The sequence below is a fragment of the Anneissia japonica genome, unplaced genomic scaffold (genome assembly GCF_011630105.1).
Source record: "Anneissia japonica isolate Jap-2015-1 unplaced genomic scaffold, ASM1163010v1 scaffold695_len1296351_cov181, whole genome shotgun sequence".
Taxonomy (NCBI): Eukaryota; Metazoa; Echinodermata; class Crinoidea; order Comatulida; family Comatulidae; genus Anneissia; species Anneissia japonica.
In genome coordinates, this window is record NW_022740852.1 from 444,708 (window position 1) to 458,069 (window position 13,362).

The 13,362-nt window shown below is 36.7% G+C and overlaps 1 protein-coding gene across 3 annotated transcripts; it reads left to right on the top strand.

Annotated features, from left to right (window-relative positions):
- Nucleotides 1–1,511: 1,511 nt before the first annotated feature.
- On the top strand, nt 1,512–12,884 carry LOC117118379 (kelch-like protein 20). Of its 3 annotated transcripts, none has more exons than XM_033262959.1 (4): nt 1,512–2,009; nt 9,984–10,121; nt 11,175–11,306; nt 11,641–12,884. In XM_033262959.1, exons 2-4 carry the CDS (start codon nt 10,026–10,028, stop codon nt 12,520–12,522), a joined length of 1,110 nt encoding a protein of 369 aa, XP_033118850.1. In that variant the 5' UTR covers nt 1,512–2,009; nt 9,984–10,025; the 3' UTR covers nt 12,523–12,884. The 3 variants fall into 3 exon arrangements, with proteins under 3 accessions (XP_033118850.1, XP_033118849.1, XP_033118848.1); XM_033262958.1 differs by having other exon boundaries at nt 1,513–2,009; nt 9,967–10,121; XM_033262957.1 differs by having other exon boundaries at nt 1,514–2,009; nt 10,022–10,121.
- Nucleotides 12,885–13,362: the final 478 nt, after the last annotated feature.

Below are 13,362 nucleotides of genomic sequence, written 5' to 3' on the forward strand. Positions count from 1 at the left end.
TTACCGTACTGCATTAGAAATTGTAAGTTTGATTTCGTTTTATATTTTAATTTTTAAAGGAATAATGGTCAATCAGGGATATTGACATCAGTTGCGGATCTACGGGGGGTGGGGGAGGGGCGCTAGGGCTACAGCCCCACTCCCAAATTAAAAAAAAATATGTGTTTGTCATATTAATAGACTATAAAATCGATTAAATAAGCTTTTGAATCCCCTAACATTGTCATATTTTTCGGGGGCTAATCAGGACAAGAGGCAGCATGTTAAAATCAATCATAGATAATTTTGACGATTTTAACCGCGTATATTATAGGAATATTCTCTGGAAGACAATTGGACAATTACTTACAGTTGTGCTGTATGGGGTGGAAATAGCAAAAGTGATACAGACAAATTAGAAAGATTACAGCTACAAATGGCTCGGTATTTGAAAGCTTCACGCAGCACTCCTCGTACTGCACTTATATGGTGATCTTGTTTGGAAGGCGAAAGATGTAATTCAAAATGAATTTAGACTTAATTATATAGCTCGCCTTATGAATATGGATATGCATCGTTGGCCGAAACTTTTATTTTATTCAATGATTAATCTAAACTGTGAATTCAATACATTACGTTATAAATTCTTGGGTTGTTTGCCAAAGATATTTGGTGTGTGTCAATCTGAAGATATTTTTGCTTATGCTTATAAAGGCCAAGTACCGGCAGACCCACATTGGGCTACATCAATTAAATATGTTATTTATAATTTGTTTGAAAATGAATGGTTTGAAGAAGTCAATAATAAATCATCACTTCGAGACTCATGCAACCCTTAAAACAACTCCGAAACTAGAAAGTTATTTCTGAATAATACATTTTTTGGTGCATCACTTAAGTTTAAACTACGATTTATTACATTGCCCCTCGATTGTAGAATATGTACCTGGGCACCTAACAACACTGGTATATGCACACTATGTAATAAGAACCTCGAAATGTTAAATATTTTCTATTTATTTGCAGTGTTTAGGCCTATAATGATATACGAACCAATAAATATTCAAAACTTGAAGATGACCTAAAATTACGTAATTTTAATGAAGCTTGGCATTTATTTTCCACAGCTTTATGTAACCCTTAAAACTCCGAAACTAGAAAGTTATCTTCTAGATAATACAGGGTTTTATGGTGCATCACTTAAGTTTAAACTACGATCTAGGCCTCATAAAAAAATTATTAGTTTATCACCCTATCAAAGAATAAAAAAATTGATGAGGGCGGGAGGTTTTTTTTTTTTTGTTTTTTTTTTTGCTAACCCCGCCCCCATTTTACCGATGGCCACATGTAAATCAATGGTTAGGGGCACATAAAAAGTCATAAGAATGGAATCAAATTTATATTTTAAAAATATGTTTTTGTTATACCAGTAAACATGTTTGCAAGAAATCCTGAGCTTTTCAAGTGAAAAAAGATGGAAAAAGGACCGTTTGAAATAAAAATATATGTTAATGGAAGGAAAAAAAAAAAAAAAAACCAAAAAAAAACCAGATTTTCCCCAAAAGTGATGAAGGAGAGTGTGATAAACTAATAATTTTTGTTTATTGGGCCTTACAGCCATGATGATGTCTCTTTCGCGAATCGCGCTCTATCATGGGTGTTTTTAATCTCGTCATACGTCACATCGCTCGAACATTATTGGTCGAAATCCGCTACCGGATCCCTAATGTCTGGACTCTTGGTTTTATTTGGTGGATGCGGTACATCTTATTTGTTAAAATTGTTTAAACCACTGGATCCATATCTTATTTTCTCTTTTTTTAATGTAAATAATTAATCCACTAAAGTTTGTTGGTACAGTGTCAGTACATGATTGATCGAAGGCGTTTCCTGTCTGAAAAATTCCATGGGAAATCCCTAAAAAAAAAAACATTGAAAACGACGTTGGCACACACTGTAGGACGAGTGTCTTAACTTGTTCGGAAACGTTTACTTTTAGGCATCAACTGGAATCATTAAACGCTGAACAGGTAGGGCCTATTACTATATATTATATATGTTATAGTCATTCATAGTACCGTTTTAATATACAGTTATAACTGTGTGCTGATGCCATTAGAGGCCATGTTTGAAAACCAATCATGACTTCTCACACTCAGCAGAGCACATGTGGGATCACGCAGTGAGAGAGAGGTCCGTTCCGAATGATCTCGTTAAGTTGGCTAGCAATGGCCTAGCTAGTCACTGGTGCACCATCCATACCGATGTTGTGTACTGTAATTATATCTTCCTGATGCTGCATGAATTGTCACTATAACAATTCCCTGGTCCACCATACTAATTTGTGTGTACTGTAATTATATCGTCCTGTTGTTGTTCGGAGCATGATTCTGATGAAAAAGGACATGATTGTGTTTTTTTAATGATAAAAAGGTTATCGTAGTGGACATGGTACCTTAGTTACAGGGATAGGGTTATCTGATTGGTGGAGACACGGTAATGAAAATGAAGCATATTAATCGTTATTATAAGTAAATCGTGACGTCATCACTGTAACTCCCAATGTTATTTGCCTATTCCCCAGCGTCCACTAATTTTTCTATTCGTGGGCGATTGGCCTGATTTTTTTTAGGTTCGTGTGCAAAAAAAAATCCTCATTTTTTCGTCACCGCAAATACATCTCGCACCGCGATAAAAATTGAAGTGTAATTGAAAATTACTTTCGTAAAACAAGCTTAATTAGAACCCGAAGAATATTACTTCAAATTCAATATTAAGTATTCGTGAACAATTAAGGAATTCGTTGAATCAATGGACCCTCATAAACACAGCAAACTGAACGTTTAAGAAAATTCTAGACCTATTTTAACCCATTGACCCCTAGATTTTTTGAAATGATTTTGAATTTTTTCTCAGTGTCATCATTTTTTCTGAAGGAAATTGAAAGATAATTAAAAACGCCGTGGCTGGAGATACGGTACCGTATTTCTACTTCAATTTGCTAAAGGTATGGTAAATGGCATTACGTCACCATCACCCAATGAAGTGCCAGAATGTGCGTGACGTCATTTTTCAAGACTGGCATTGCATTGCAGATCACCCGCGGTGAAACGAGAATGATGTACAGTTCTGGGAAACTAGAACATCAAAAAGTACAATATTGTTTGACTTAGTACTGTTATCGATAAATAGGCTTATGGTTCCATTTATTAAAGAGTTTCATTTAGCTAGGCCTATGTATATCCATTATCATACAAGGACTGATTCCACCAAACTTTTGGCATGCCTCTAGGCCTTACTTAAATTCTTTGCTTGGCGAAAAATCTAAGCAAGCCTGCTCGGCCTTGCTTGGTTTCTGTTTTTCACGGCAGCTGCTCTGATGACATTGATCTAAGTGGCATCTAATTTTATACCTCCATGGTGGCATAGGCCTATATCAGTCATAAACTTAGCCTAGTTCTGTCATACCATCTGAACTTCATAGTCCAAGAAGTTCGAAATAATACCACGCTTTACAATCCCACCAAAATATTCATACAATTTGAATGCACAAAACTTTTCATAGGGCTAGACTTCGTCAGTGTTATCGTACAGAATCTAGGCCTAGATCGAGAGAATAAGTTTCCCCTTTGTGATTATTACAATTGAGTCAAATTTTTCCAATAATTTTGATGCAGACCTTAATACTGTCATAGAAAAATAGGCGTACCACTCAATAATATACAACCACTCAATAATAAAGTCAGGTCGTATATAGCCTTATCAAGCAAGGCATCATCCTCAGGACTTAGGCCAAGGCACATGTATACACACACTACTGCTAGTCTTTGGTAATCTATTTATGAAAACACTTGCAATAAAAAATGAATATACTGTAAACAAGAGAATTCATACAGGCCTACTTTTACTATAAAGTGGAACTATACGCCTAATTAAGGATGACAGTAAAGTCAAACAATATTGTACTTTTGATCAGGGAGTTGTTAAATGACAACTCCCTGTTTTGATGTTCTAATTTCCCAGTACTGTACAACGATCGTTCTCCTTCCACCGCTCATTGCGGGTGATATGCAATGCCAGTCTTCAAAAAATGACGTCACGCACATTCTGGCATTTCATTGGGTGATAGTGACGTAATGCCACTTACCGTACCTTTAGCAAAATGAAGTAGAAATACGGTACCGTATCTCTAGCCACGGCGTATTAAAAAATGCCTCCAAGTAACTTATTATTTAGTATTGTGGAAATTATGAAAAAAATAAAAAAAAAATAAATTATTTCCAATTATTGTTTTATTTTATAAGTATTTTTTGATGAATAATTTTAAAACTAAATTATTGAATCCTGAGTCAGTAGTCAGAATACAAACACATCTCCACATCAGCACAAATTATTCCTTTACAAAATAAATCTAAATTTGAATTTACTGATGAAGAACTTTGGGAGATAAAAATAATATAAAGTTTTACATCGAAGGGGGCCTAGGCCGAATCCCCTAGGCGCCTTGCCGCATTCAGTCACCCATTCCCCACTACGCACCGTACCGTGAATAGCCTAACCTACCTCGCGATGTAAAATCCATAATTCATAATTTTCTGCCTAGCCGTCCAAGGTCGTGCGAAAATTGCGTATTGTGTATTCCAAAAATCCAGATGATTTAAAAAAAATATATGAAAAAATACGAAAAATTACGATAATATAGGCAGGCTTGGTATCAAAATTTTCCTTATTGTCTCATCTGTTTCAACGTGTAGAGGGCGCAGGTCACCGAAAAACAGAAAGTTGAAAAGTTCAACGGTCATGTTCAGGGTTTGTTTTCATTTTTGTACAAGATGGCGTCAAGCGTAATTGATAGCACATGCTTTGCTTTCAGCCACAAAAAAAAAATCAATTTTACGCGGAAATATGTCGATATAATAACCAAATCTGGTACAGTATGTATTTTGAAAATATTTATAGTATGAAAGTGTCAGAATAGTTATTTTCTGAAAATAAAGTGTTTTTAGGAGATTTTATTCACCACCAGTATTGACGCCGACGCCTCGATCAAGGCGATCATGTTACATAAACAACGATCAAATTACAAATTGCTAATTACCCTAAACTCAGAAATTAATTATAAATGGAAGAAGAAATATTTTCTATAAATGTTTTTTGATGTTTTCTCACATATTTTTTGAACCTACATGCACACTAAACCGCGCATACGATTTTAAAATAATTATTGTTAATTAATTGCATAATTAATTACGATCGTCCCTGGTGACCTCGGCCCGCATTAATGCAGGCCTCGGGGTTAAAAAGTTAAAGACTCAAGGAACAAATTTAGATGTAGGAATACGGCCAGGCAGGAGGCCGGCCGGGCCACCTCCTACTATTACTACTACTACTACTAGGCCGTAGCCTAGCTTAGTTATGAAAGCATCGCACGATTTTGCCTGTCTGCATGCACCGACAAAAAAGGACGTCAGTGACTGTATTCTCTCTCGAATGCTAAAATGTTTATTTCTTTGACGAAAGTCTATCAAAATAGCATTACAAACAAGTTCTTTTTAACACAATAGTTATTCGCCGTATCCGTACTGTATTGCTGATGTGTAGCTAACTAAACACGTACTGCAGGAGCAAAAATCGGCATACACACAGCTAAATGTAAATACGCACACATAGTGTATACTGATCATATCACTATAGCAACCGATGGCTGCTCAGTTGGTTATAAAAAACTAAAATTAAAAGACGGCGATTGACTTATAAAGCAATAAGTAGAGCATGCATCGTACACTAAATGGAAAATTATTATACTTAGGTTAGATTTAATGCATTCCCTTGCAGGCCCTCAGGAAATTTTTTCAAGCATTAAATCTAACCTTCGTACAATAATTTTCCTATAGTGTACTAATACTATGCGGAGCTCTACTAATTCGTTAATAATATACATACTGTACATAAATACATACATTACAGTATCTGTGGATTGTTCAACTCAACACAAGTCCGAGGTGTTGATTGATGAGGCTTTGACCCTTCAATTCACTCTCGCTACATATCGGAACAATATCCATCCAAAAATTAAAATTCAATTTTAAAGAACGAATCACTCAGAGCAGTCCCCCTCCCTCAAAGGTGTCCAGCCCCTAGTCAGAGGGAAAAAAGTAGATGAACAGGGACGGATCCAGGAGAGGGCCACAGCAGTTTCAGAATAGTTAGTGAGTAGCACAGAACATTGATTTGCATTGAAATTTTTAAAATTTAGTGGAAAAACGGGGGGAAACGTTCTGCCCGTGCCCCCTACTGGATCCGCCCCTGGTGAAAAGAGTGATGAAAAAATAATAATTTTTGGACAAATAATCATTAATTAGACATAATTAATTGTGCCATATTCACTGGCACAATTCTATACCACCTTCTTTTTTTAAGGAACAGTCAGTAGGTCTTGTGGCTTCATTTTGCCAATCAGTATGACATTTTCCGAAGAGATAGGGATCATCAAAATTTGGGTGGTGGTATCTTGATTGGAATCAAACCATACCTTGCACCAAAATTAATTGACATTGACCCCAGAATTGAAATGATGTGGATATCATTATGCCAAGGTCACCAGTCGTGGCTCTTAGGGTTGGTTTATAGGCCACCAGACTCTGCAGTTTCCTATTGGACAGCCTTTGAGGAATCATTTGCCAGACTTGAGGCTGAATTTATCAATTATGATGGCATCATCATATTAGGGGACTTCAATACGCATTGGCTTACTGCCCCACATCATCTAACTGATATTATGGCATCATTTAACTTGGATCAGCTGGTTCAAGTTCCCACAAGACCTCAATCAAATGCCAACGATGGATCTATTATAGACCTTGTGTTCTCCAACAATTCTGAAAAGCTTATCAATTTGTGTGTTGTTGAAAACCCAGTGGAAAGTGACCACCTAGCTGTTGAGTTTGAGAATAATGTTCGCCATTCCTTGCCAGCGAAATCTACCATGTGCTCGTTCTTGAAATACAGCAAAGGTGACTGATCATTTGAATCAACTTTTACATCTTGTTCCTTGGAACGTGTTTCTGGATAACGGCGATATTGACAGTAGCTGGGAGTGCTTCCGTGACATCTTGGATGCTGCAGTTAGGGATAGCATCCCGTCTATTTCCAGAAAAGCTAGGAAGCCAAGCAGTCCATGGATAACGAAGGACTTAAAACGCTTGATCCAGCAAAAGACCAAGCTTTTTCGGAAAGCAAGACGATCTGGATCGCAGGATCACTGGACACACTATAAAGTCAAACGTAATGCTGTTAAATATGCCATAAAAAGGTCTTATAAAAACTATGTGAATATTTGAAATCAAATGACAATAAGAAACGTTTCTGGGCTTTTGTTAAAGAGAAACAGGCGTCTAGTTTGCCCAAAACATTTAATAGCCCGTGCAATAGTGTTAAATATCTGATTTTAATGACATTGCCAATGGTTTTAATACTTATTTTACCTCTGTTTTTAACCCATCAAATTTTAATTTTAATTTTAATGACCTGCCAAAGAGTACCCTTCCAGTACCAGTTCTCTCTGATATAGAATTTGTGCCTGATGATGTGGCCAAAGCCATTTCTAATCTGAAACCAAATTCTGCACCTGGCCCAGATCAAATTACTCCTAATCTCTTAAAATCAATTTCAAGCACTGTATGTCTTCCGCTGTATAAGTTCTTTTTCGGAGGTCACTCATTTCAGGAGAGCTGCCTACTGAATGGAAAATAGCGAACGTTACCCCGGTGCACAAATCTGGTGATAAAACTAATATAAAAAATTATCGACCCGTTGCTCTCACATCTGTAGTTTGTAAGTTAATGGAGAAAATAATGGTGTCCAATCTAAATACATTTCTCTTTGACAATGGTCTTTTAAATCCACACCAGCACGGCTTTACAAAGCACAAATCTTGTGTTACTCAATTAACTAATGTTGTTTATGAATGGTCTCGTCTCCTTGACGAACGGAATCCTCGTGTTATCGATGCTCTATTTCTTGACATGAGTAAAGCATTTGATAAAATGGCCCACGATATATTGTTACACAAGCTTGCTGTTCATTTTAATATTCAGGGTAATGTCTGGAAATGGATGTCATTATTTTTAAGCAATAGGTACCAACGTGTCTGTTTTAATGGTACAATATCATCTTCTTTGCCTGCCACCTCCAGGTAGTTTGCATTGGGCCGGTCCTTTTTAACCTTTTTGTAAATGACATTAGTTTTAACGTTATATCTCATTGTGTTTTATTCGCTGACGATGTACTTATTTTTAGACATATGTTGTGCAATAATGACGCTACCATCTTTCAGAGAGATATTGATCAACTGTGCAACTGGGCTTCTGTCAACACTATGACTTTTAATGTAAAGAAAACCAAAGTTATGCACATCACATAGGAAGCGTGAATTTGAAAAGCCCACCTACTTCCTCAATGGTAATGAACTCGAATCTGTTGAAATTCAAGTACCTAGGTGTGCACCTTGATCATAAGTTCTCTTGGGATGTTCACATTTCGCATGTTGTGTCCAAGTCGAACAGACTCCTTGGCGTAATCCTTTCCCATGCTGGGAATAGTTCACAGTCATCTCTTGTTTGTATAAAGCTATGATCTTGCCTATCATTGAGTGTGGTCTCCCTGCTTGGGGTCCTGTTTACGCCAAACATGCTGAACGTCTTGAACAAATTCAATGACATGCTTCTAGGCGTATTCTTAAAGTCAGCTGGGGGGTATTACCTTAGGAAAGGCTCAAGCTGTTAAACTGGCTGTCCCTTAAGGACCATCGTGATCAAATTTTAATCTCTTTTATTTTCCTTTTGTTTGTATAATTTTAATTACTGTTACAGTGTTGTTGATAATCTTGCAATTAATCCTCGTTACCCTGATTCTTTCACCTTCAAACATCCATATGCTTGCACTAATTGTCTCAAATTCTCTGCTATCCATCGTTTCCCTGGTCTCTGGTCCTCACTTCCTTCTGAACTAAAAGATTCTGCAGTCCTTTGTTCTCTCTCGGTTTTCATAAGGCAAGTTAAACAATTTTTTCTCGACGATTAAATTTTTTATCATTCTTTTATGAAATTTTATCTATTATTTGATTATGTGCGAAATCTGTGTTTTTTATTATTATTTTTATTGTCTTGGCCTTTCACTTTTTACATTTTAAACCTTTCTTTTTATATACTCGCTAATAATGTAGTTAAGTTTTGTTTTCTGGGGCTCCAGACTTTTGTCATGATGATTTTGTTGCTTTTGGGGCCCCAAGACACTTGTCTGAATAAATGAAATGAAATGAAATGCCTATTAATATTATGCTTAGTAAGTCAATTAGAATAGTTGCGTATCATACACCATGTGAAAAAGATCAAGCGAACCGTGCACTAATGGCGTTTGAATTGGCCTTTTGCACACAAACCTAAAAAAGATCAAGGTTGAAGCTCCAACTTTGAGGTCGGGAAACCAAACCATTACGACTGCGCGAAACCACTTAGTGTCTTACCGGTTTACCCATACTGTACCTTCAGCCATAGCAACAAAAATTCACATTTCTAATCCTGGTCGTTTCAAATTCGATCACAAAGCCATCTACCACACTACAGAAGTGCATCGCTTTTATTAGAATTTTTGTATTTCTGCATTTTATCTCTGGGGAGTTGGCTTGTGAACATGAGATATACTGTACAGGTACTGTATATAGGAGGCAGCCCAAAACCCATGACAGAGTGAACTTTCTTTTGTTTGATTTATTTACTATTAAGTAATCAAATGCGATTCCTTGATTTCAGTATTCATTTGTTTGTCAATTTGCTGCTTTTAATTAGTTAGAATTAAGTACCATATGGATGCGAGATTTACACAAAACTACTGTTTTATTATTTCTTTTAATACAAAACATTATACAAAGAAAACAATATATGTAAATTACCGAAATAGCAAATTTATTTTCATTATTGTGGTTTTTAGTGTCCACCTACAACTAGATTTTACCTAGATGCTGTACCTTTTCATTGAAAAATAGAAAGATGTTTTACGATGAAGATGATCATAGCATTCTACAGTTTCTGGCACTTCGCCAGTCGCTTCAGCCGCATGTATTCCATGAAAGAAACAATCCAGTGGTTAGTAAACATTTTTATTTTAAAGCCTGCAGCAGGCATGAGTGATCCACGGTTTTTTTCTTCCAGGTAGGGGAGGAGGACCATGGTCTGAGATGGAGGGTTATAAATGCTCACCTTGAAATGTCCCCTTGGACATTTTAGCCATTTTTTGCAATTAGTCTTTTATCAAATAATTTCATGGTTTATTATTGAATTTCTTGCCATGAGAGGGAGCTGGGGTAAGAGAATTTTTTTTACTACCCTGGATCCACCACTGGTAGGCATTGATTCGTATAATTTAGAGTTACCATCAGCAATCACAAAAAAATAGATCACTCTATTAGATCGCAGCATTGGTGGATTGTGCTTTGGGAACATGTTAAAGATGTACTATCAGTCAAAAGACACAAAAATACTAAAATAATAATAATAATAATAGCTCATTTGAAGGGATTAAATAAATTATTAACTTTGAACAAGAAACTATTAAAAAAAAAAAAAGTAGTTTTCACTGATTTACAGACATTTTACTACAAAAATCCTTAAATTGATTACCAGCCAATTTAAGGATCTGAGCAAAAGAATACAAGAAAGTTTTTATGTAACGGTCCAAAATTTTTTTTTTTTTTTAACTCAAATTTTTAATTTTAAGGTAGTAACTTACTTCAATCTTCAATATACAAGTTTAAAAAATGTGAAATTAAAATTTTAAACTTATTTTACCTCATGGCTGATAGTACATCTTCAATCAATTCTGAAATTGTGGCCATGTATCCAAAATCCTGAATTTGACATTACATTGGCCGTATTCGACTGGTCGTTCTTCGTTAAACCACGCCAGTTGGTAAAATCCTACTTAACCTACTTAAGGCGACCAGTCGAATAGATGACTGGTAATTATTCGATAAAACAAAATGGCTGCATAGTTACCACGATACACACTACGTACATACCAGTCGAATGAAAATAATTCTTACTCAACGAAATGAACCAGTCGAATACGGCCATTGTATCTGCTAACTTTGTAATGGGTAATAATATGTCAGCACCACTATTTTTTTTCATTTTCCACAGAAAGATGATACAGGTATGTCAATCACATCAAGGAAGAAAAACAAAAAACAAACTGATGCAATTTTAATCAAAGTGGGTACCTCAATGGGGCGCTTCTTTGATAATAAGGAACTCAGCGATGTCAAGCTGAAGGTACAGTAAATTACAGAATTTAGTCCAGCAGATTAAAAAAGCCATGCAAAGTCAAAGTTGCTCACAGGGTAAAAAGTTGTGCTCCATCACTTATGATGCAATGTACACCAACTATAATGCAATATTCACCACATTAGGTGCACCACCACCCATAATTCAATGTGCACTTAATACAAATGCATTACCCCATACTGTAGTTGATGTGCACTATTACCTGACAATGTGACCCATCAAATGCTCCTTAAATACAATTTTCCCCATCCTCACCCCATCAAAATACTGTATATAAAATAACTACTGTACTTTTATTTTTCCTTTGAATTTCTTTGTAAAGGTTGGTGAGAGAGTATTCGAGGCACACAAGATTGTACTGGTCTCTGCCAGTGATGTCTTTGAGACCATGCTGATGAAAGGTGACTGGCAGGAAGCAAGTCAGCAAGAGATAGAACTGCAAGAAGATAACAGTGATGTCTTCGCTCTTGTCCTGAAGTTCCTTTACACAGGAAAAATCCGTCTTCACATTGAGAACCTAATGTCCATATACACGATTGCTGATAAGTACAACCTTAAAGGTCTGAAGCTAGGTCTCTGTAAATTTCTTCATAAATTTGTATCACAGCGGCAACAACAAGGGAAACTAACAGCACCAGAAGCTATCGCGGTCTGCAATGCCTTTGAAGCTGACACTTTGATGCATCCTGGCTTAAAATGCATTATTCAGTGGATTGGTTCCAATTTCGCCAGTTTCATTAAGAGTAGTGAGTGGCAGAAGTTGCCAAGGAGAACCATTGTGATGCTTCTCCAGAAAGATGAAATTGGGGACAACGAGCAAAAGATATTTGCAGCAGCCAAGAAATGGTTGGAGTTCGATAGCACTCGAACTCAAACACCAGAACTGATCTATGAAATCCTACAGCATATCCGTTTAACACATATCTCTGCAAGGGAGTTGTATGCCATCGAAAATGACCCTATTGTGGTGAGGTGCCCCCAGATGATAAAACTTGTTTCTGAAACCATTCGACGAAAGTTTTATGATGGTGTGCCGAACTTCATAGGTGAAAGTGTGAAACCAAGGTGGCTGAAGCGGCGAGATCGCTCTTACAATACGTCAACAACAGCTCATGCAGTGAGATCCTCTTTTGACATTGATGATTATTATGATGACTATGATGACGGCGATGTCTATGACTGGTCTTCTTCAGATGGTTACTAAATGCAAGCAGTTTTCTTCTATTGGATTCTCCAATAGTACGTATACGATTTAGGGTGTAAACTCCTTACAAAATTCCTTCCACCTCTATTGTTCATAAGACAACCCGATATATATCTACATTATATCATATGACTTACCTTTATTGATTTTTTTGTCCACAAATTTAAATTATGATTGTGAATATTGCTCCATATGATATCTTAACTGCAATCATAAAATATCTGTTATTTGATAATTGTATACACCCCAGCAAACAGAAAAAAAAATGTATATATATATATATAGATATATATATGTATATATAAGTGTGTATATGTATGTTTAATTTCAAAATACCTGTTAGTTATGCAGGCCGTATCCGGGGGGGGAGTTATGCAGGCCGTATCCAGGGGGGGGGGGGTTTTATGGTTCGGGAGAACCCCCCTTTTCTAGCAAACCCTCCTCTTTTCTGGCGAACCCCCGCCTCTTCACATTTCTCAAATAAGTCCTCCAACCCAACTAATACACTGTAGACCCACCCAGACAAAGATCTTTTCAATCATATCTGCTTTTATAGCATTATTTAGACCCACAAAGCACAAAAATCCCCTTGCTTTGGGGGTTTCGCTGACCCCACCGAGGCTTCGACCGTGGACCTCACGCCCAGAAAACCCCCCTTGAAAGAACCTGGCTACGGGCCTGAAAATTTTTATTACAACCGGTGATAGTATGGAAGCCTGATAGTGTCACTGCTCTTTCTGGTCCAAGATGATCGTATATTGGCTGAAGAGCCACTCTTCTGGTTTCAGCGGTACCTCTCACAATTCACACGGCAAGATGTCAAAACAAGCGCCCCAGAGC

Coding starts and splice junctions, on each gene's coding strand:
- LOC117118379 (XM_033262959.1), top strand. CDS start 10,026: ATGTTTTACGATGAAGATGATCATAGCATTCTACAGTTTCTGGCACTT. Junction 10,122..11,174: donor ATGAAAGAAACAATCCAGTG/GTTAGTAAACAT, acceptor CATTTTCCACAG/AAAGATGATACAGGTATGTC. Junction 11,307..11,640: donor TCAGCGATGTCAAGCTGAAG/GTACAGTAAATT, acceptor TTCTTTGTAAAG/GTTGGTGAGAGAGTATTCGA.